Source organism: Nerophis ophidion, linkage group LG06, assembly GCF_033978795.1.
Source record: "Nerophis ophidion isolate RoL-2023_Sa linkage group LG06, RoL_Noph_v1.0, whole genome shotgun sequence".
Lineage (NCBI taxonomy): Eukaryota > Metazoa > Chordata > Actinopteri > Syngnathiformes > Syngnathidae > Nerophis > Nerophis ophidion.
Genome location: NC_084616.1, coordinates 56,770,614 through 56,795,395, shown reverse-complemented (window position 1 = coordinate 56,795,395; position 24,782 = coordinate 56,770,614). Strand labels below are relative to the sequence as shown.

General features: G+C 40.0%; 2 protein-coding genes across 2 annotated transcripts in view; one reads left to right on the top strand and one right to left on the bottom strand.

The window, feature by feature from the left end:
* The window catches only part of opn7b (opsin 7, group member b), a 227,969-nt gene that overhangs the window by 151,622 nt on the left and 51,565 nt on the right, over positions 1 to 24,782 (bottom strand). The gene's annotated exons all lie outside the window — the stretch shown is intronic.
* On the top strand, positions 1,959 to 20,576 carry LOC133554604 (uncharacterized). The gene is made up of 4 exons (XM_061903547.1): positions 1,959 to 2,023; positions 2,071 to 2,093; positions 16,320 to 16,649; positions 16,833 to 20,576. The coding sequence occupies exons 1-4, from the start codon at positions 1,959 to 1,961 to the stop codon at positions 17,258 to 17,260; spliced, it is 846 nt and encodes a 281-aa protein (XP_061759531.1). The 3' UTR covers positions 17,261 to 20,576.

Below are 24,782 nucleotides of genomic sequence, written 5' to 3'. Positions count from 1 at the left end.
AACACTACGTGAGTTGTGTGGTCCTCTGTTCTCTATTGTCCTCTGTTTTTTATACACTTTGATTTCTATTTTACTGTTTTAATTGATTTTACCCTTTAAAATAGTTTTTAATCATATTTGTTTTTATATTGTTTTTATTGGTTTTATATTTATTTATTTTTTGTTTTTATTCAGTCATTGGTGGAGCATAATATGTAGATATATTTTTATTTTATTTTATTATTATTATTTTTTTTTACAATTGTTTTTAACATGGCTGTGCAGCACTTTGGAAACGTTATTGTTGTTTAAATGTGCTATATAAATAAAGTGGATTGGATTGTCCTTTCGGTCATAACCCAAAAGCTCAAAGCTTGTGTCCCGTGAAATACCGTTTGACCGGAACTCTATAATAAGTTCAGTGGGTGAAATATGTAAACCCACTGCACCGGTAATTTCTAGTGCTTCCATAGCGAGTTTACTGACAGATATAAGTAAGAACTATATGCTACTTTATATTATAAATGGATGAATGCCCCATAGCAAAAAGACAGAGAATAAAAAAGAAGCTTGTTTTCGCGGACTACAATGGCGGACCCACGCAAATTTTCAGGACGTATACAGATCCCAAATACACATCAGCAGGTACCAGAAGGTAACAAAAAAATTGGTTTTGCATTACATTGCGAAACAAAACAACAGATAAAATGTCTGCTAATAGGTTCCATGTGCAGTCCTCACACTGGTGTCATTCAACTAGTTGTACGTCGTATCATCCCAAAAGTTAGGAAAATATTTCATGAAGGTTGAAAAGTTAGTGCTGGTTAGTGCTGCTTTAAGCGCAAAAACTATAAATAAATTGGAGAAGCTGTTTTAATTTGCACTTTAGTTTTATTGACAGTTAAAGGGAAACTGTACTTTTTTTTTTAGAATGTTGCCTATCGTTCACAATCATGAAAGACATGACGATGGATGTCATTATATATCACGTCAGCCAATTAGGATGCTCTTTTGTGGTTTTTGCTTAGCCCTCCTTTCTTCAAATTTTGTGGTTGGATAAGTTGATTGGCCACACTAAATCAGCCCTAGTGTGTGAATGTGAGTGTGAATGTTGTCTGTCTATCTGTGTTGGCCCTCTGATGAGGTGGCGACTTGTCCAGGGTGTACTCTGGGATAGACACCAGCAACTCCCGCGATCCTAAAAGGGACAATCGGTAGTAATTGGATGGATGGATGGATGGATGGACCGCCACAAAGACAAAATATTTTCTCTTTCGGGGTTTTATTTACTAAAATAATGAATTATAATGCACAGAGGGCACGCAGACATTAAAAATAATTTCAGAAACGATTATTGTTACGATACACTGTATGATGACTAGTGGTTAGAGTGTCCGCCCTGAGATCGGTAGGTCGTGAGTTCAAACCCCGGCCGAGTCATACCAAAGACTAAAAGAATGGGACTCATTACCTCCCTGCTTGGCACTCAGCATTAAGGGTTGGAATTGGGGGTTAAATCACCAAAAATGATTCCCGGGCGCGGCACCGCTGCTGCCCACTGCTCCCCTCACCTCCCAGAGGGTGATCAACAGTGATGGGTCAAATGCAGAGAATAATTTCGCCACATCTAGTATGTGTGTGACAATCATTGGTACTTTAACTTTAACTTTAACTTGTTTAGTTAAAAACTAACTTAGGTACCCCAGCTTTAATATTTGAGTTGGCCCCTGTACAAGAGATGCCTCAGTACTGCGAGTTTGGGCACAAGTGAGACAAGCACATCTTAGACCGTCTAGTCGTGGGCGTCCAAGATGAAAAAATGTCTTGTAAATTCCAACTGAAAGTTGTCACCCAAGCATGGCAGGGTGAAGAGATTGCAAAACAAGTTAGCTTTCTGTCTAATCCACCCGAGGGTGGGCTCGCGATTGTAAACTTGCTAAGCCATCATAGTGGTCCACAAGCAGAAAGAGGGGCACAGCATGAGCAGCGGGAAGATGGTGGCGGGAGCGATAGGACCCACAAAATGGGGGCTGCAGAAGATGGGGTAAGCCCAGTACACATGGACATAAAAAGATGCCCTGTGCTCAAAAGCAAGTGCAGTGAGGACACTGGGAGTGAGTAAGTCCATCAAAACAACTCAAGAGTACTCAAAGAGGAAGTGAAGAAGCCATATTTCCTGTAAAGATGGAAATAAGCAACATCAATATTCATTTAAAAATAGAAACTGGTGCAGAAGCCACAGTCAGCGACCCGAAGACATGTGAAAGACTAAAGGGGACGGCGTGGCGCAGTGGTAGAGTGGCCGTGCGCAACCCGACGGTCCCTGGTTCAATCCCCACCTAGTACCAACCTCGTCACGTCCGTTGTGTCCTTGAGCAAGACACTTCACCCTTGCTCCTGATGGGTGCTGGTTAGCGCCTTGCATGGCAGCTCCCTCCATCAGTGTGTGAATGTGTGTGTGAATGGGTAAATGTGGAAGTAGTGTCAAAGTGCTTTGAGTACCTTGAAGGTAGAAAAAAACTATACAAGTACAACCCATTTATCATTTATCACTTAAAGCCCAAAATTAAGCTTGAGCTGCCCGACACCAACTTGGTTAGCCCAGGGGGAAAATCTCAGCTGCGTGGAGCTATATCACACGACTATGTCGTATAAAGTAAAGCAGTACTCCTTTGAAGTTTACGTCATTCTATACAAAATGAGCTGTTTTCTAGGCCTTGGTGAAGCAGTGGACATGTGTCTTGTGAACTTAGTGAATGAGGTACGCTGGGTATATGTGGTCCTCGCCAAGGTTTCTCATAGTCGTCATTGTCACCGTAGTCCCACTGGGTCATCATTGTCACCGACGTCCCACTGGGTGTGAGTTTTCCTTGCCTTTATGTGGGCCTACCGAGGATGTCGTAGTGTTTTGTGTTGTGGTTTGTGCAGCCCTTTGAGACACTAGTGATTTAGGGCTATATAAATTAACATGGATTGATTGCATAATCCAGGTGTGCTATTCTGGCTTTTCAAAAACTGAACATGATCGGATGAAGGTGTTTCCATTGTTTGTAGGAGGCTTGTTAAGAGCCAAACTATTTGACAAATTGGACTAGTTTAGTGCATGGACACGTACTGATTGATATTAAACTGAAAAGGTTCCTCGTAATGGTGAACTATTTGGCTGAAAATGTTGCAGAACTGTCTACAATTGCAGAGCCACTCTATGCACTGCTAAAGAGGACTGCAAAAAGTGTGCCTGGCCATCATCTGGGCATGTGAAATATTTGACAAATACCTATTTGAACTTGACAAATTCGGACTGTTTACTGACCACAAATCCCTAGTACCCCTTATTAACAGCAAACACTTAGACAACGTTCCCATAAGGCATCAGAGACAACTAATGAGGTCGATGAGGTTTAGTGGTCTAGCTAAGTACACAGCAGGTAAAACCCTAGCAGTGGCAGATGCTTTGTCAAGAGGCCCAGAGCAGTGGTATGGTGACAATGTTTTTCAGGATGAGGAAGCTGCACACATAGATGCCGTTCAGGTACTAGCCACACCTCAGAGATCCCAGGGACTAAATATAGCATAGCTAATGACCCACAGTTACAAACCGTGTGCAACTTTATTACGTCAGGGTGGCCAGAGTACATAAACAATGTTTTAGAATCCATGAAGGATTTTTACCAGGTCAGAGGAGAGCTATCTGAGGGAGCTGGCGTAATTGTGAGGGGAAGCCACACAGTCATTCCTGCTGAAATGAGTGAGGTGGTTCTCGAATTTGCGATGGGCCCAAAGGCCTATAGAAGTGTAGAGAAAGGGCACTTTAGTCAGATTAGTGGCCCAAAATGGGACGCAACATCATAAACAAAGTGCAACTGTGTTCATTCTGTATGGAAAATAGGAACGCACGCACTTAATTCCTTTAATGCCAACTTAAATGTCATTTAGGCCAGAAAGTTGCAGTAAATTTATGTGAGATTAATAGGTACAACTACCTGGTTGTATTCAATTACTCCAATTATATTCCAGAAGTGTAAATGAGTGATAATGGCCCACAGTTATCTTCAGCCGAGATGAGGGAGTTTAGTAAGAACTACGACTTCACTCATGTTAAATCAAGTCCCCTCATCCCTCAATGTAACGAGCCTCCTACGCCAGGATGAAGCCCTCTTTGCTCTGATGACATACAGAGCCACACCAAACGATCCTACAGGTGCCAGTCCAGCTGAACTGTTGATGGGCAGGAAAATTAGGACAACCTTTCTCATTCTGCAGGACAATTTGAAACAAGGCTGGCCCAAAATGGACAAAATGTAACATGCTGATGACACAGCTAAAGAAACTCAAGCCGTAATGGATTGCGACAATTGTCACTACTGAGCCGAAGGGACTCTGTGGTCACGAAACTCGATGGCCAGAAACGCATGAAACCCCCTGCTGTTGTACAAGGCGCGCACCTAATTCCTATGTAATGGAAACAGCAGGAGATGAGCGCTACGGGAGAAACAGGTGCCACCTGCTGGCTACTCACAACCACCCCACCTGAGACGGTACGGAGCCTGATGTGATAGCTCCGGTAATAATGTGTTGCGCTAGGACGAAGACACGCCAAGTTCTGTCACACATGTGACTCCTACAAAGGGTTTTCACGTCTCTTGCTCCGGCAGAGTGAGCAGATCAGCAGTTACACTAAACCGATGATTATGCATGGTGAGCACAGTTTGGCAGAGTACAGCTTTTCAAGCCTTGAACTATATTTTTCCTCATGATGTAAAGTTTATGTTCATAGTATAAATATTGGTTCATATTTTAAGTGTTATTTCATAGTTCAGGAAAAAGATTAATGTGAGGCAGATTGTAAATTAAGTTAATTTGATTTTTCCATTGCCACTGATTTATTTGGTCTGTCAGGAGAGTACAAACATATACTGAACAAAAATATTAAAGGGGAACATTATCACAACTTCAGAAAGGTTAAAACCAATAAAAATCAGTTCCCAGTAGGTTATTTAATTTTTTGATTTTTTTTTTCAAATTTTTACCCATCCCGGAATAGCCCTAAAAATAACTTTAAAGTGCCTGATTTTCGCTATCTGTGAAGCCATCGTCCATTTTCCTGTGACGTCATCAAGTGACGCCAATACGGATAGCACAGCAAGATATAGCAACATTAGCTCAGATTGAGGCTCGGATTTCAGCGGCTTAAGCGATTCAACATATTACGCATGTATTGAAACGGATGGTTGGAGTATGGAGGCAGATAGCGAAAATGAAATTGAAGAAGAAACTGAAGCTATTGAGTGAATAGCTATTGATGCTATTCGGCCATGTTTGCCCTAGCATCGGCGGTAAAATGTGCAGACCAACGATCGGAAGTTTCGCATCTTGTGACACTGGATCAACTTAAATCCCTCGATTGGTAAGTGTTTGTTTGGAGGGAAACGCTGGATGTAAATATAGTTTCAAATGTACATACAGCTAGCCTAAATAGCATGCTAGCATCGATTAGCTGGCAGTCATGCCGTGACCAAATATGTCTGATTAGCACATAAGTCAACAACATCAACAAAACTCACCTTTGTGATTTAGTTGACTTTATTGTTGGAAATGCATCTGCAGGTTATCCATACATCTCTGTGCCATGTCTGCCTTAGCACCGCCGGTAAAATGTGCAGACACTCCGGCACATTCAATGTGGGTCTGGCGGCAGATTTCTTTGACTTTATCGTTGGAAATGCATCTGCTTTGAGTGTCGCAGGATGTCCACACAATCTTGCCATCTCTGTAGTAGCATAGCTTTCGTCGGTAAAGTGTGCGGAACAAACGACTGATGATTTTGTCGGCTTTCCCCACACCGTCGTATTTTGAACAAATTTCGTCCAATTTCTTGCCACTTTCGCACCTTTAGGCCGGTGGTGCAACTTGAATCCCTCCCTGTTAGTGTTGTTACACCCTCCGACAACACACCGACGAGGCATGATGTCTCCAAGGTTCCAGAAAATAGTCAAAAAAACGGAAATCAACAGAGCTGAGACGCGGTGTTTGTAATGTGTTTGAGAAAATGGCGGCTTTATTACCTAGGTGACATCACGTTCTGACGTCATCGCTCCGAGAGCGATAAATAGAAAGGTGTTTAATTCGCCAAAATTCACCCATTTAGAGTTCGGAAATCGGTTAAAATATATATGGTCTTTTTTCTGCAACATCAATGTATATATTGACGCTTACATAGGTCTGGTGATAATGTTCCCCTTTAACGCAACACTCTTGTTTTTGCTCCCATTTTTCTACCGCAGTTTTTCTCAAATATTGTTCACAAATCTATGTTAGTGAGCACTTCCAAGATAAGCTATCCGATCTCACAGGCGTGGCATATCAAGATGCTGTAAACAGCATGATTATTGCACAGGTTTGCCTTCGGCTGCCCACAATAAAAGTCAATTTTGAAATGTGAAGTTTTACTTCATTGTGGGGGATCAGAAAAGAACTCAGTATCTGGTGTGACCATCATTTGCCTCACACAGTGCAACACTTCTATTTTCCCCAGGGTTCGGTCCTTGGCCCTGCACTCTTCAGCATCTACATGCTGCCGCTAGGTGACATCATACGCAAATACGGTATTAACTTTCACTGTTATGCTGATGACACCCAACTCTACATGCCCCTAAAGCTGACCAACACGCCGGATTGTAGTCAGCTGGAGGCGTGTCTTAATGAAATTAAACAATGGATGTCCACTAACTTTTTGCAACTCAACGCCAAAAAAACGGAAATGCTAATTATCGGTCCTGCTAGACACCGAACTCTATTTAATAATACAACTCTAACATTTGACAACCAAACAATTAAACAAGGCGACACGGTAAAGAATCTGGGTATTATCTTTGACCCAACTCTCTCCTTTGAGTCACACATTAAAAACGTTACTAAAACGGCCTTCTTTCATCTCCGTAATATCACTAAAATTCGCTCCATTCTGTCCACTAAAGACGCTGAGATCATTATCCATGCGTTTGTTACGTCTCGCCTCGACTACTGTAACGTATTATTTTCGGGTCTCCCCATGTCTAGCGTTAAAAGATTACAGTTGGTACAAAATGCGGCTGCTAGACTTTTGACAAGAACAAGAAAGTTTGATCACATTACGCCTGTACTGGCTCACCTGCACTGGCTTCCTGTGCACTTAAGATGTGACTTTAAGGTTTTACTACTTACGTATAAAATACTACACGGTCTAGCTCCATCCTATCTTGCCGATTGTATTGCACCATATGTCCCGGCAAGAAATCTGCGTTCAAAGGACTCCGGCTTGTTAGTGATTCCCAAAGCCCAAAAAAAGTCTGCGGGCTATAGAGCGTTTTCCGTTCGGTCTCCAGTACTCTGGAATGCCCTCCCGGTAACAGTTCGAGATGCCACCTCAGTAGAAGCATTTAAGTCTCACCTTAAAACTCATTTGTATACTCTAGCCTTTAAATAGACTCCCTTTTTAGACCAGTTGATCTGCCGTTTCTTTTCTTTTTCTTCTATGTCCCCCTCTCTCCTGTGGAGGGGGTCCGGTCCGATCCGGTGGCCATGTACTGCTTGCCTGTGTATCGGCTGGGGACATCTCTGCGCTGCTGATCCGCCTCCGCTTGGGATGGTTTCCTGCTGGCTCCGCTGTGAACGGGACTCTCGCTGCTGTGTTGGATCCGCTTTGGACTGGACTCTCGCGACTGTGTTGGATCCATTGTGGATTGAACTTTCACAGTATCATGTTAGACCCGCTCGACATCCATTGCTTTCCTCCTCTCTAAGGTTCTCATAGTCATCATTGTCACCGACATCCCACTGGGTCATTATTGTCACCGATGTCCCACCGGGTGTGAGTTTTCCTTGCCCTTATGTGGGCCTACCGAGGATGTCGTGGTGGTTTGTGCAGCCCTTTGAGACACTAGTGATTTAGGGCTATATAAGTAAACATTGATTGATTGATTGATTGAGATGATCAGGTTGTTGATTGTATTGCTGGATACAGCCTCCCAAACATGCTCAACGGATGTCATGTCCGGTGAGTATGCTGGCCGTGCAAAACTATTTTCAGCTTCCAGGAATTATGTAAAGATCCTTGCAGCATGGAACTGTGCATTGGCATACTGCAAGTATGAGGTGATGGTCTCGGGTAAATGGCAGAACAATGGGTCTTAGGATCTCGTCATGGTATATTTTTGCATTTAAAATGCCATCAATAAAATTGCGTTCGTTGTCCATAACATACGCCTGTCCACACATTAACTGCACCCCCACAGTGAGCCGTTCGATTCACAAGGTCAACATCAGCTAATCGATCTCCCACATAACGCCACACATGCTGTCTTCCATCTGCCCTGAACAGTGACAATCGGGATTCATCCGTGAAGAGAACAACTCTCCAACATGCTAAATGCCATCGTATGTGTGGATTAGCCTCCTCAAGTCGGTTATGACGACGAAATGCACCCAGGTTGAGACCCTGATGAGGACGATGAACTTTCAGATAAGCTTCCCTGAGACGTTTCCTCACAGTTTGTTGCAGCATCTCTCCGGGTGGCTGGTCTCAGACGATCTAAGACGATCATGGAGGTGCACCTGCTGGATGTGGAGGTCTTCGGCTGGTGTGGTTACACATGGTCTGCGGTTTTGAGGCCGGTAGGATGTACTGCTAAACTCTCTGAAATGTCTTTTGAGACGGCTTACGATAGAGAAATCAACATTCACTTCACGTGCAACAGCTCTGGTGGACATTCCTGCAGTTAGCATGCCAACTGCACATTCTCTTAAAACTAGTGACAGCTGTGTCATTGTGCTGTGTGATAAAACTTCACATTTTAGAGTGGCCTTTTGTTGTGGGCATCTTGAGGTACACCTGTGCAATAATTATGCTGTTTAATCAGCATATTGACATGCCACACTTGTGAGGTGGGTTGGATTATCTTGGCAAAGGAGAAATGCTCACTTACACAGGTTTAGACAGATTTGTAGACACTATTTGAGAGGAACAGGTATTTTGTGTATTTAGATTTGAATAGAATAGAAAAGAATGTACTTTATTGATCCCTGGGGGAATTTTAGTAAACATCTCAGATATTTGAGTTTAACTCATTAAAAATGGGAGCAAAAACAAAAGTGTTCTGTTTATTTTTTTTGTTTAGTGTATGATAACACTGTTGATTGAAAGTGTCATCCCTATATTTGGTATGTTGTAGAGATAATCTATTTCAAGAGGGGAGATGCAATGTATGTTGCAGAGCAATGTTGAATGCTGTCACAGAGATGTGCGGCAAGAGTTATGATCAGTGCGCAAGGGATTGTGGGGAACCTTACAAAGAAGAAAACACACTTGTGTATTTCCTAAACAAGTTGCCTCCTTATTTGTGTCACGTACAAACCCCGTTTCCACAGGAGTTGGGAAATTGTGTTTGATGTAAATATAAACAGAATACAATGATTTGCAAATCATTTTAGACCCATATTCAGTTGAATATGCTACAAAAACAACATATTTGATGTTCAAACTGATAAACATTTGCAAATATTCATTAACTTTAGAATTTGATGCCAGCAACATGTGACAAAGAAGTTGGGAAAGATGACAATAAATATTGATAAAGTTGACGAATGATCATCAAACACTTATTTGGAACACCCCACAGGTGTGCAGCTAATTGAGAACAGGTGGGTGCCATAATTGGGTATAAAAACAGCTTCCATGAAATGTTGAGTAATCCACAAACACGGATTGACCGAGGGCTTACCAATTTGTAAGCAAATTGTCGAACAGTTTTAGAACAACATTTCCCAACAAGCTATTGCAAAGAATTTAGGGATTTTACCATCTACGGTCCGTAAAATCATCAAAAGGTTCAGAGAATCTGGAAAAATCACTGCACGTAAGTGATGATATTACAGACCTTTGATCCCTCAAGCGGTACTGCATCAAATACCGCCATCAGTGTGTAAAGAATATCACCACACAGATTCAAGAACACGTCATAAAACCACTGTCAGTAACTACAGTTGGTCGCTACGTCTGTAAGTGCAAGTTAAAACTCTACTATGCAAAGCGAGAGCCATTTACCAACAACACACAGGAACGACGCCGGCTTCTCTGGGCCCGAGTTCATCTAAGATGGACAGATGCAAAGTGAAAAGGTGTTCTGTGGTCTGACGAGTCCACATTTCAAATTATATTTGGAAACTGTGGACGTGGTGTCCCCCGGAACAAAGAGGAAATAACCATCCAAATTGTTATTGGCGCGAAGTTCAAAAGCCAGCATCTGTGATGGTATGGGGGTGTATTAGTGCCCAAGGCATGGGTAACTTACACATCTGTGAAGGCACCATTAATGCCGAATGGTCATACTGGTTTTGGAGCAACATATGTTCTTATCCAAACAACGTTATCATGGGCGCCCCTGCTTATTTGAGCAAGTCAATGCCAAGCCACGTGTTACAACAGCGTGGTTTTGTAGTAAAAGAGTGCGGGTACTTTCCTGGCCTGCCTGCAGTCCAGACCTGTCTCCCATTGAAAATGTGTGGCGCATTATGAAGCGTAAAATACGACAGCGGAGACCCCGGACTTTTGGACAACTGAAGCTCTACATAAAACAAGAATGGGAAAGAATTCCACTTTCAAAGCTTCAACAATTATTTTCTTCAGTTCCCAAATGTTTATTGAGTGTTTTTAAAAGAAAAGGTGATGTAACACAGTGGTGAACATGCCCTTTCCCAACTACTTTGGTACGTGTTGCAACCATGACATTCTAAGTTAATTATTATTTGCAAAAAAAAAACAAGGTTTATAAGTTTGAACATCAAATATCTTGTCTTTGTAGTGCATACAACTGAATATGGGTTGAAAAGGATTTGCAAATATTGTATTCCGTTTATGTTTACATCTAAAACAATTTCCCAACTCATATGGAAACGGGGTGTGTAAAATACAAAAGTCAAATCTCAAATGTTTTAATAAATCATGTCCAACTTTGAACTGGACACCAAATCTGTTATCTGTTTCTTCATCAGTTAGTGGGAAGCCTGGCATTGCATGCTGTTAACTAGTGTGTTGTACTCTGGTGTGTAACTTGACACTGCAACACTGAGTGAGTCTTGCAAATTCTGTGTTTGTTCTTGATGAAGTTCATGTCAGATAAGGCTGATTCACAAAGATAAGTTAAAAAAAGAATTTATGGAACATCATTTGTAATTTTTCTTGATTAAGATTAATTTTAGAATATTGATGACATGTTTTAAATAGGTTAAAATCCAATCTGCACTTTGTTAGAATATATAACAAATTGGACCAAGCTGTGTTTCTAACAAAGACAAATTATTAGTTCTTCTAGATTTTCCAGAACAACAATCTTAAAAGAATTTCAAAATACTTTGAAATAAGATTTAAATTTGATTCTACAGATTTTCTAGATTTGCCAGAATATTTTTTTTGAATTTTAATCATAATTGGTTTGAAGAAAATATTTCATAAATATTTTTTGTCAAAAAAACAGAAGCTAAAATGAGGAATTAAATTACAATTTATTATTCTTTACAATTAAAAAAATGAAATTACTTGAACATCGATTTAAATTGTCACGAAAGAAGAGGAAGGAATTTAAAAGGTAAAAAGGTATATGTGTTTAAAAATCCTAAAATCATTTTTAAGGTAGTATTTTTTCTCAAAAATTGTCTTTCTGAAAGTTATAAGAAGCAAAGTAAAAAAAATAAATGCATTTATTTAAACAAGTAAAGATCAAATCTTAAAAAATATTTTCTTGGAATTTCAAATTCTATTTGTTTTGTCACTCTTAGAATTAAAAATGTCGAGCAAAGGGAGACCAGCTTGCTAGTAAATAAATACAATTTTAAAAATAGAGGCAGCTCACTGCTAAGTGCTGCTATATCAGCTATTTTTAGAACAGGGGGCACCGCGTTGGTGACCCCTGGAATAGACTCTCACAATATTATGCTAGATCAACTTGACATCCATTGCACTGGTCGCCCACATCAGCGGTCCCCTCCAAGGTTTCTCATTGTTATCCCATTGGGTTGAGGGTTTTTTTCCCCTGATGTGGGATCTAAGCAGAGGATGTCGTTGTGGCTTGTGCAGCCCTTTGAGACACTCGTGCTTTAGGGCTGTATAAGTAAACACTGATTGATTGATTGATTGATTGATTGATTGATTGATTGATTGATTATTGCAATAATCGCATTTTGGTCATAGTTAACTCTAAATGAATTGCGATGAATTGCAGATATAATTTTTCATCATTAATAGGTGTACCCTACACAGAATTTTTGTTAGTTTTTAATACCATGACTGGACAATTAGTTTGCTTTAATAATAATAATAATGGATTAGATTTTATGTAGCGTTTTTCTATTATTAGATACTCAAAGCACTCACAGAGAAGTGAGAACCCATCATTCATTCACAACTGGTGGTGGTAAGCTACATTTGTAGCCACAGCTGCCCTGGGGAAGATTGATGGAAGCGAAGATGCCAGTTTGCGCCTACGGCCCCGCTGACCACCACCTATCATTCATTCATCATTAATTCACCAGTGTGAGCGGCACTATGGGCAAGAGTGAGGTGTCCTGCCCAAAGACAGAACGGCAGCGATTTGGATGTCAAGAGGTGGGGAGCGAACTTGCTATCCTCAGGTTTCTGGTAGAGCCGCTCTACCCACTGTGCCATGCCGCCCTTTTAATGTTTAAAAGGGTTTTTAATGTTTTAAACATGATGCTTTTTTAAACAGCTCAACACAAAATTGACTTAAACAGGATTTTAATGACAATAAAAACAATTACCTGTGTGTTGGTGTTTTGCCTGATTTTGTATTTTGTAGTAATAGAGCGTTAGTATTCCTGCTATAGGAGCACCTGCATTCAGGGTAGAGGAGCTACACTTCAATGTTCAAATACCAGTTTGACCGTCTAGTATGTTTGTTAATAACATTTGTGATATTTCTACCTGAATACATGCTTCTGATGTTCTGTACATTACATAATCTTCATATTGCTGCATGACAATATCTTAACCGTCTCTATTCATTAATAAATTGTAATATTGAGCCTGTTAAACATTCTGTAATTGAAGAGTATCAACCAGAACATACAATCAAAATTCCACCCCATATTCTCATATGCTCATTTGTTTTTCATTGTATCCATTAAACCATATCCAATTGTATTTACAACCTGCAAAGTATGTGAAAATACCATGTAAAATGTCACAAAATGCCACAATTTCATTCAGTCATTTTGAATATTCCACTCCGAGCACCTTTGGTAATTTCTGTAGAATCTACTTCACTGGAGTAACGCTTCTGCAGTCTGACCATGTTATTAAATCAGTTAAACATTTAAAGGAGACAATCCTTATTGTAAGTCCATCCATCCATCCATTTTCTACCGCTTATTCCATTTCGGGGTCGCGGGGGGCGCTGGCGCCTATCTCAGCTACAATCGGGCGGAAGGCAGGGTACACCCTGGACAAGTCGCCACTTCATCGCAGGGCCAACACAGATAGACAGACAACATTCACACTCACATTCACACACTAGGGCCAATTTAGTGTTGGCAATCAACCTATCCCCAGGTGCATGTCTTTGGAAGTGGGAGGAAGCCGGAGTACCCGGAGGGAACCCACGCATTCACGGGGAGAACATGCAAACTCCACACAGAAAGATCCCGAGCCTGGATTTGAACCCAGGACTGCAGGACCTTCGTATTGTGAGGCAGACGCACTAACCCCTCTGCCACCGTGAAGCCCTTATTGTAAGTCAAGAACACAAATGCATTCAAAATCGTATAAAATAGCTAAGAATCTAGTAAACAAATTGAGGGTCCTCTGTTATACCCTTTCTAAAAACATCCAGAAACGGCAAACAATACTCCATTTAACTGTTTTGACCTGAAAATTGACCAAATATGAGTGATATTGTTATTTTAAGCACAAACACAGACTGTATATTTTAACAGCGTATTGATAGCAGTGAGTTAATGCTAGCTTACACTGTTGTTGTTGTTGCTGCATTGCAAGGTCAGCCACTCTGCTTTCTAGTCCTGTAAAAAATGGTATTCGAGATCAATCTCCTGCTGGGTTAGGTTTAGTTTAAAGTCAACTAAACTGCCCCATTCAGGTTGTCCCCAGATACTCGTCTCTTCAGCTCCGCCCTACTTTTTATCCTTTGCCAGCATTCAATATTTTTGATCCAAGCTCACTTGAATGTAGTTGTCTTTGTATTCTGGAGCAGAATGGTCTTTTGACAAACAATCATAAAATATAGGTGTTCCAGATGAAAGGATGATATGGAGTTGGGAGTACTGTATCTGATGATATTTGTCAACCATGGGAGGGGGATTGGGGAAATCTGTGATATAATCCTTTTGACAAACAAGTTATGTAAGAGAGGAAGAAAGCGAGAAAGAGCAATATTTGCTCCATAGAAACACATTTCCATGGAGATTCCTTAAAAAGTAATCTCAAAGCTAATGAGATCTGAGCATTCCTTTGCATAAAACATGCTTGGGGAGTTACAGTATGTAAATATTCCAATTATTGTGTATTGACATTATATCTCACATATGTGTTTCCCCAGTCATATTGTGAATGAGAGGACAATAAAGAACTACAGAAGACATGTGTGTGCAGTTCGTATTGTCACGGCCCGGGCGCATTCTAATGCGCATTCATGTGTGCGCTGCGTTGAGCGCACCTCCATGTGCGTGCCACTCCTCCAATCAAGCAGCAATCTGCACACCTGAGGCTGATGAGGCGCCGGGCTTCTTTAGCTGGAGCAAACCTGCGTTCCTGGCCAGAATGTACCAACCTGTTCCCGTACAGTAAGCCGATAGCTCTAGCTCTATGCTCACTTTCTCTCTCTCTCTCTCTCTCTCTCTCTCTCTCTCTCTCTCTCTGTGTTTTTCTCCTCCCCCGTTTTCATTTGTTTTGTGATTCTGTGTGGTTCCAGCAGCAGTCCTCCATTCCCTGACTACGAGTTGTGTGTCTCGACTCCCTGTATCCCTTCTGGTTCCCTGGCTGCCCTTTTTGGATCTCAACCTCTCGCCTGGACACTGACTTTTGACGCCTTGCTCTTGCCCCTGACCTACTGCCTGCCTTGCCCTTTGAGATTTCCGCCTCTCGCTCAACACTTCCGGTAACACTCAACACATACTCATTTCACATATTCGCACGCACACACATACCGTATTTTTGGGAGTATAAGTCGCACCAGAGTATAGGTCGCACCTGCCGAAAATGCATAATAAATAAGGAAAAAAACATATATAAGTCGCACTGGAGTATAACTCGCATTTTTTGGGATAATTTATTTGTTAAAACCCAACACGAAGAATAGACATTGAAAGGCAATTTAAAATACATAAAGAATAGTGAACAACAGGCTGAATATGTAGACATTACATGACGCATAAATAACCAACTGAAAAGATGCCTGGTATGTTAATGTAACATTCTTTTTTTGTGAAGAAATGTTTAGAATTATATTCATGAATTCAGATGGATCTCTATTACAATCCCCAAAGAGGGCACTTTAAGTTGATGATTATTTCTATGTGTAGAAATCTTTATTTATAATTGAATCACTTGTTTATTTTTCAACACATTTTTAGTTATTTTTATATCTTTTTTTTTCCAAATAGTTAAAGAAAAGCCATTACAAATGAGCAATATTTTGCACTGTTATACAATTTGATAAATCAGAAACTGATGACATAGTGCTGTATTTTACTTCTTTATCTCTTTTTTTTTAACCAATAATGCTTTGCTCTAATTAGGGCATTCAGCCCTCAGGATTTGCAGACGGAAGCCTCCCCAGTGAGAAGTGAAGAAGAATGGAGTTTTAACTTGTTTGTTGACATTGACAAACATCAGCCGCAGAAAGAGGAGATCATCCATTCATCACTAAGTGTAGATAGAACATCTCGGCTCCAGGCTTCAACAGAGGCCCAGCAGCTATCATCAGGTCGGCTCCAGGCTTCAACAGAGGCCCAGCAGCTATCATCAGGTCGGCTCCAGGCTTCAACAGAGGCCCAGCAGCTATCATCAGGTCGGCTCCAGGCTTCAACAGAGGCCCAGCAGCTATCATCAGGTCGGCTCCAGGCTTCAACAGAGGCCCAGCAGCTATCATCAGGTCGGCTCCAGGCTTCAACAGAGGCCCAGCAGCTAACAGGTCGGCTCCAGGCTTCAACAGAGGCCCAGCAGCTATCATCAGGTCGGCTCCAGGCTTCAACAGAGGCCCAGCAGCTATCATCAGGTCGGCTCCAGGCTTCAACAGAGGCCCAGCAGCTAACAGGTCGGCTCCAGGCTTCAACAGAGGCCCAGCAGCTATCTTCAGGTTGGCTGCAGGCTTCAACAGAGGCCCAGCAGCTATCTTCAGGTTGGCTGCAGGCTTCAACAGAGGCCCAGCAGCTATCTTCAGGTTGGCTGCAGGCTTCAACAGAGGCCCAGCAGCTATCTTCAGGTTGGCTGCAGGCTTCAACAGAGGCCCAGCAGCTATCTTCAGGTTGGCTGCAGGCTTCAACAGAGGCCCAGCAGCTATCATCAACAATGGCCACCAAAAGAGACATGGAAGAACTAAAGAGATCTAATGAGGAGCTACGGAAATCAGTGGAGTTTATGGCACACCAAATGGAAGCAATGACAAGTAAGCAAGACACTTTGATGGGCATGATGAAAGATATTAAGGAACTGAAGAAGCAAAATGAAGAAAAAGACAAAATGATTATGCAACTGCAAAGTAGATTATCTAATATAGAACAGTATACTAGAATGAACGATGTCATTGTTACTGGTCTGCCAACGCGACCTGCGTCATTTGCTCTTGCAGTGAGGTCCGGGGTCCAGGGATCAGTGCCCAGGGACCAAGATTTGGACTCAGTGGAGCGGCAAGTGGTGAAATTCCTCCAAGAAAAGGGAATTAGCCTAAATGAGGAGAATATAGAAGCTTGTCACCGTTTCCCTCAGAAAGATAAAAGCAAACCGGCAACCATCATTATGAGGTTTGCAAATAGAAAATTCAAAATCAGTCTTTTGCGACAAAGTAGGATGCTCAAGGGATCAAATGTTTATCTCAATGAACATTTAACCAAGAACAATGCTGATATTGCTAAAAGAGCTCGGTTCCTACGCAAAGAGGGAAAAATACAAGCAACATGGTCGTCCAACTGCAAAGTCTACATAAAGCTAAATGGTGCACCTGAGCAGGCACAAGTGCTAATGGTCACAAGCTTAAATGATTTGGAAAAATTTGCATAGACTGTGGTTTGCTGGTTTATATGTTTTTTGTGTTTTTAGGGTTGACATCTATTCTGCAAATCCTTACTAACTTCAAATGTCTATCAAACTTCCCAAAAAAGGACTCAAATTTGCCCACTTGAACATCTGTAGTCTGAAAAACAAGGCAATTGAGTTAGGTAAAATAATGTTTGATAATGATCTACATATAGTAGCAATTTCTGAAACTCATTTGGATGATTCAATTGACAATACTGAAATATTTATACAAGGTTACAATATAATTAGACTTGATAGAGACAGATATGGGGGAGGAGTAGCCTTTTATGTACAAGACCACATTCCAATAAAGCAAAGACGAGATCTCAACTTGACAGATGTAGAGGCAATCTGGATCCAGGTTCACTTGCCACATCTAAAGCCATTACTAATCTGCTGCTGCTATAGACCACCTTCCTCTGATGCAGCACATCTTGAAAAAATATGTGCAATGCTTCAGAATGTTTCTGACACAAACAGAGAAATTTATTTCTTAGGAGACTTAAATATTGACTGGCTCTCAAAAAACTGCCCGATGAAAAGAAAGCTTGATGACACTGCCACTGTATGTAACCTAGCTCAAATGATAAATCTACCAACCAGAATAAATATGAACAATTCTGGTGTATTGTCTTCAACTTGCATTGATCATCTTTTTACTAATTCAGTAGATAAATGCTCAAAGGTTGTTTCAGTGCCAATTGGATTTAGTGATCATAACATGATTGCAATGGCAAGAAAAGTGAAAGTCCCCAAAGTTGGACCCACAATTATATACAAGAGACTCTACAAACATTTCAGTGATAATGCCTTTATTGAAGATGTACATAACATACAGTGGGACAGTGTATTTGAGTCAAAGCATACTGAAGCAGCTCTGCATGAATTCATGAAGTCATTTTCTTCTGTCTGTGATAAGCATGCACCCATCAAGAAACTCACTGTCAGATCTGTCAAAGCCCCTTGGCTTGACTCTGACCTGAGACACTTGATGAAAGATAGAGATAAATGGAAAAGAGTTGCTGTAGATTCAGGTAGCTCAGAGGACAGGCTAGCATATCGCTCTTTAAGAAACAAAGTGACCAAATTAAATAAACAGAAAAAAAGGGTGTACTACCAATCTAGAATTGAAGAAGTTAAACATGATGGCAAAAGACTTTGGAGTACTCTCAATCAAATCATGGGTAGAGATAAAAGGGGAAAAACACCAGCATTTATAGAATCAGGTGAAGGATTTATCACCAAGCCCAAAGAAATTGCTAATTACTTCAACAATTATTTCATAAGTAAAGTTGATACTATAAGAAATGGCATGCTGCCTGTAAGCGGTATTCTATCTGAGTCACTTATTAAAAATGATATCATGCAGGACAAAGAATGTACATTTGAATTCTCAGTCACCAATGTATTGGAAATTGAGAATCTATTGTCTGAATTGAAATCTGACAAACCTTGTGGTCATGATAATATAGATAGTAGACTTTTAAAGTTGTCAGCTGGAATAATAGCCAGTCCGATATGCTATATTTTTAACTTAAGTTTTAAAGAAGGAATCTATCCTCAAGTATGGAAGGTTGCAAGAGTGACTCCTCTACCAAAAAATAGGAAAGAAACATTCACTGGATTAAATAGTAGGCCCATTAGCATTTTACCAGTATTAGGAAAATTAATGGAAACAATTATATTTAAGCAAATTCAAAAGTATTTCTCTATAAATAACATTCATTCAGACTTTCAACATGCATATAAAACTGGCTATTCAACATGCACAGCTCTCACACAAATAACAGATGACTGGCTAAAACAAATTGACAGTAAATTATTAGTTGGCACAGTGCTACTAGATTTTAGTGCAGCTTTTGATATTATTGATCATAAACTACTACTTATAAAACTGTCTGCTTATGGTTTTAAACTCTCAGCGATTAACTGGATGAAAAGCTACCTAGTCAACAGACAGCAATGTGTCATGTTCAATGGAACCCTTTCAAATATTAAAACATTATATTGTGGTATTCCACAGGGAAGTTGCCTGGGACCTTTATTATACTCAATATTTGTAAATGATATGTCATGTATTTTAAAGAATAGTTGCTGTGCAATTTACGCAGATGACACAACAATATATGCACATGCAGATAATTGCACCGACCTGAGCACTATACTACAAGATGAGGTCATGCGGATTTCAAAATGGGTTACAGAAAATAAGATGAAACTTAATATTTCCAAAACAAAATGTCTTGTTATTTGCTCAAAACATGCTCATAGAAAGGAACGCATATTAAATGTTTCTCTGAACGGAGTTCATGTTGAACAAGTTAAAGAGGCCAGGTTGCTGGGAGTTACAATAGATGAAAGACTGTCTTGGGCCACTCACATTAAAAACATAGTAACAAAAATGAGCAGAAGCATTTCAATCATAAGAAGAAGTGCCTATTTTTTAACTAACACATCTATGAAGCAAGTTATACAATCCCTTGTATTGTCACATATGGACTACTGCCCAGCAATCTGGTCTAATGCATCTAAACAAGATCTAAATAAAATCCAGCTTACCCAAAACAGAGCTGCCAGACTAGCTCTCCATTGCTCATTTAGGACTGGCATTGAGATCATGCATCATGAATTGTCATGGATGAAAGTTGATGAAAGACTGGCTTGTAGTTTGATTCTATTTTTAAAAAACATCTATACATACCATAAACCCTCATATCTGTATTCTCAGCTCTTGCTTGCCAGTGACAGTCACAACTACGGTACCAGGCTAGCCCAAAGAGGTGCGCTCACCCGTCTTAAACCCAAAAGTGATGTTTTGAAAAAGACTGTAATGTATCGGGCAATCACTTACTGGAATAGACTTCCACAATATCTGCTATCAATCACCAGCATAGTGGGCTTTAAGAATAAACTAAAAGGAGAAGTATTGTGTAAAGAGATTATTTTAGATTGTACCTAATGTCATGACTGTTTTTATTGACTATTGAATATTTTATTGATTATGGGATAAGCAGCAGAAAATGGATGGATGATACTTTTCCGTCACTTATTGTTTGTCTTTGGTACACTAATGTGTTTTAGGCCATTGGTTCTTTGTTTTATTTTTGCAAAAATGTATACAGTATATCTATTTTTATATTGCTATTTTTATCTTTGGTATGAAAATTATTAAGTAACAACATCTATTAGTATTTTTTGGTTCTTTGTTGTTGCTATTTTTGTATTATGACAATTTATTATTGGATCATGTTGTACTGCATTTTAATCGTTTGTTCTGTGGTTGTGTGATGTTTTTTGCCTGGACCCCAGGAAGAATAGTCTCCACTGCGGTGTAGACTAATGGGGATCCTTAATAAACTAAACTAAACTAAACTAAACTTGAATTTAACAAAAATCATAACTGAAAAAAGGTTGAGAACCACTGTATTATTATAATCGTTCAGCCCTATTGAATCCTTGACTTACAATCTCTCAGCTCTTGATTAGAATATTAGAGTGGTGTGCCGTTAGGGCCAGCAAGACCTTCTCTGCTGACCTAACATAACTAGAAACCATGATCATAAATACAGATAAAAGTATTTTTTTATTTACTTTCCCTAAATATCTACATGTATTCATATTCTCATCATGTCATATTATGCTCCTTCCAGCACTTTTGTTTTTAGTATATAGAGTTTTTATCCAATCAGAATTCAGCTAGCTTATGTTGCCATGCTGTACCAAATCCGCTCGAAGCCTTCAGATTTAATAATGTAGTAAGTGAACGGGGACATACAGTTGACAGACAGCTGCGATAGCCAATCAGATCACGAGTTATTGTCAGTAAGGCCTTCTGGATGGCCTAAAGCAGATATACATTGTGATGTTATGAGCAATACCCAGCATGCCACAGTAGTGTAGAGCAGTGGTTGTCAACCTTTTTTCATGGATGTACCACCTGTGACATTTTTTTTAATTCAAGTACCCTCTAATCAGAGCAAAGCATTTTTGGTTGAAAAAAAGAGATAAAGAAGTAAAATACAGCAATATGTCATCAGTTTTTGATTTATTAAATTGTATAACAGTGCGAAATATTGCTCATTTGCAGTGGTCTTTCTTGAACTATTTGGAAAAAAAGATATAAGAATAACTAAAAACTTGTTGAAAAATAAACAAGTGATTCAATTATAAATAAAGATTTCTACACATAGAAGTAATCATCAACTTAAAGTGCCCTCTTTGGGGATTGTAATAGAGATCCTTCTGGATTCATCAACTTCATTCTAAACATTTCTTCACAAAAAAAAAAGAAATCTTTAAAATCATTATTTATGGAACATGTCCACAAAAATCTAGCTGTCAACACTAAATATTGCATTGTTGCATTTCCTTTTACAGTTTATGAACTTACATTCATATTTTGTGGAAGTATTGTTCAATAAATACATTTATAAAGGATTTTTGAATTGTTGCTATTTTTAGAATATTTAAAAAAAATCTCGCGTACCCCTTGGCATACCGTCAAGTACCCCCTGGGGTACGCGTACCCCCATTTGAGAACCACTGGTGTAGAGCATGCGCAGTAGCCACGTTTAGCCAGCAGCGGGATGTTTTTGATGAGCACCTTGTGGAGTAAATTTTAAGAACTCAGCCAACACGCCTAGTCTGCATCTTTTATGAGATACACATGACAACACACATATGGGGCGGCATAGCTCGGTTGGTAGAGTGGTCGTGCAAGCAACTTGAGGGTTCCAGGTTCGATTCCTGCTTACACCATCCTAGTCACTGCTGTTGTGTCCTTGGGCAAGACACTTTGCCCACCTGCTTCCAGAGCCACCCACAATGGTTTAAATGTAACTTAGATATTGGGTTTCACTATGTAAAGCGCTTTGAGTCACTAGAGAAAAGCGCTATATAAATATAAATTCACTTCACTTCATATTTGCAAGGTAATTTTCAAGAAGGATATTTAAAGAGAAACTACATCTTGTGAGATGATGTCGGCCAACCCCCGACAAAGTTCGAATGGTTTCTACAGATTGTGAGTTCAGATATGTTATTTCTTTTTTTTTCATTTTTAATATGTTTTTTTGCTATTTTAATTTTGAAAGTACCAAATAAGATATGTTTCAATTGCTGATGCGGGTTTATTGAGTTTTAAATGCGCCAGAAAATAACCTGTTAGGTACACTATTGGTGGTGATTCGATGTTCAGTAGGATGTAAATATATTTCTGTTTAGTATTTCTCCAGCAATGGTCATGTGGTGAAATCAATTATGGTAATTTGAGAGGTAATCATTGAAGTCGGACATCACTGAAGGCCTAGGTGGGTAACGCACGGCCCGCCAATGGAATATTATATGATGGAAATTGGCCAACGAAGTCCAAACTTGTAGGAATGCGGTATAGCTCGGTTGGTAGAGCGGCCGTGCCAGCAACTTGAGGGTTGCAGGTTCGATCCCCGCTTCCGCCATCCTAGTCACTGCCGTTGTGTCCTTGGGCAAGACACTTTACCCACCTGCCCCCAGTGCCACCCACACTGGTTTAAATGTAACTTAGATATTGGGTTTCAGTATGTAAAGCACTTTGAGTCACTAGAGAAAAAGCGCTATATAAATACAGTTCACTTCACTTCACTACTTTACTTCCAGCACTCTGCTTGGAAACAAGCTTCCTTTCATCAAAACCAAAACTTCATTAACTAAAAACCATGACATATTGGCCCTCGTGACTACAATTTTTTTGCAGTCCATTTATCTAATTGTAGGACAAAAAGACACGGCAATATGTAATTTTAAGTTAAGCTTAATAGTCATTGTGACTTTGCTCGCAGATGTTGAACTTTTCAAAATTCTTTACTTTTTACTGCAAGTACACACTATTTGCCCACTGCATTTTACACACGTTTACCTCGCTATAAAAAATTATAACTTACTCATGTTTGGTATTTATTTTCTATTCTTACCGCAGGGTATCGAGTCTCGTTCCTCATAGCCTAGGGCTATGAAAACTACCAATTAACCATAGGGTTCCAGTCCATTTTGGTAAGTATGTACATATTTCCGGTAATATGTTTGTGTGTGTGTGTGTGTGTGTGTGTGTGCACATCTTTGGGAAGTGTGTTCATGTTACTGATGTGTGAACTGGGCCTGAAAATCTCATACATAATGCATTTAAAAGATAGCTGACATTTGGATGCTTGTCATTTAGAATATGTCTACCCTCAGGGACTGGCCATGTTCACAGATAATCACACACAGGGTATTAACACACACACGCACGCTGCACGCACGCACACACGCCCACACACACACACACTCACCACAAAAGTCAAAGCACTTTCCACTTCGACTCTAAATGGCAGATTTCCCTGTCGGATTGAGCTTTAATGCACGCAGTCTGAACTCTGTAATAATATTCAGTTATTGCTCACCTTCCTATTGACTTTTACAGTAAAATTACCTCTGAAAGTGTGGGTGAAGGAATGTTTCACAGGAGTTGTTAATGCCTTTTTAAGAAGTAACATAGAGGTGTCTTAATTTCTGAAGTTAACAAGGACAGATTCTAGGGGCAAGACCATTTTCATTGGTAGTGAAATGTATTTTGTATGTTCAATGACAACATTAATAATACAGTAAACCAAAAGGGTATGTTTGCCATCTTTATTTTATCTGACATAAACCTGACTGGCAATAGAACCAACATTGTTTGCTGTTTTTGCAAAAGCAAAACCCACTACATTTATCATATACTGATATGAGAATATGGTGATACAGTGGATCGGGGAAGTATTCACAGCGCTTCTCTTTTTCTATATTTTGATATATTAAAAAGTTAAAGTTAAAGTACCAATGATTGTCACACACATACTAGATGTGGCAAAATTATTCTCTGCATTTGACCCATCACCCTTGATCACCCCCTGGGAGGTGAGGGGAGCAGTGGGCAGCAGCGGAGCTGCGCCCGGGTATCATTTAGGGTGATTTGACCCCCAATTCCAACCCTTAATGCTGAGTGCCAAGCAGGGAGGTAACGGGTCCCATTTTTATAGTCTTTGGTATGACTAGTCCGAGATTTGAACTCACGGCCTACCGATCTCAGGGTGGATACTATAACCACCAAGCCCACTGAGTAGGCTACAGCCTTATTCCAAAATTGAATAAATCAAATTTTTCCTAAAAAATCCTACGGACAATACCCCATAATGACCATGTGAAAAGTTAATTTTTTTTCATTGTTTTTTCAAATCACATATTCACAATTATTCACTGCCTTTGCTCAATACTTAGTTTGATGCACCTTTGGCAGCTACAGCCTTTATGAATACGATGCCACAAGTTTGGCACACCTATCTTTGGGTAGTTTCGCCCATTACTCATTGCAGCACCTCTTAAGCTCCATCAGGTTGGATGGGACGCATTTTCATCCAGAATGTCTCCGTTGTTATTTTTTTTTAATGAATTTAGAAAATTTAAATAAATCAAAAAAACATTTTGCATCCTCATTATGGGGTATTGTGTG

Excerpts from the sequence above, each read along its gene's own strand:
- LOC133554604 (XM_061903547.1), top strand. The coding sequence starts at position 1,959 with ATGAGCAGCGGGAAGATGGTGGCGGGAGCGATAGGACCCACAAAATGG. Across the intron at positions 2,024-2,070 it reads TGGGGGCTGCAGAAGATGGG|CAAGTGCAGTGAGGACACTG; the intron begins GTAAGCCCAGTA and ends TGTGCTCAAAAG. Across the intron at positions 16,650-16,832 it reads CCAAATGGAAGCAATGACAA|TGAGGTCCGGGGTCCAGGGA; the intron begins GTAAGCAAGACA and ends TTGCTCTTGCAG.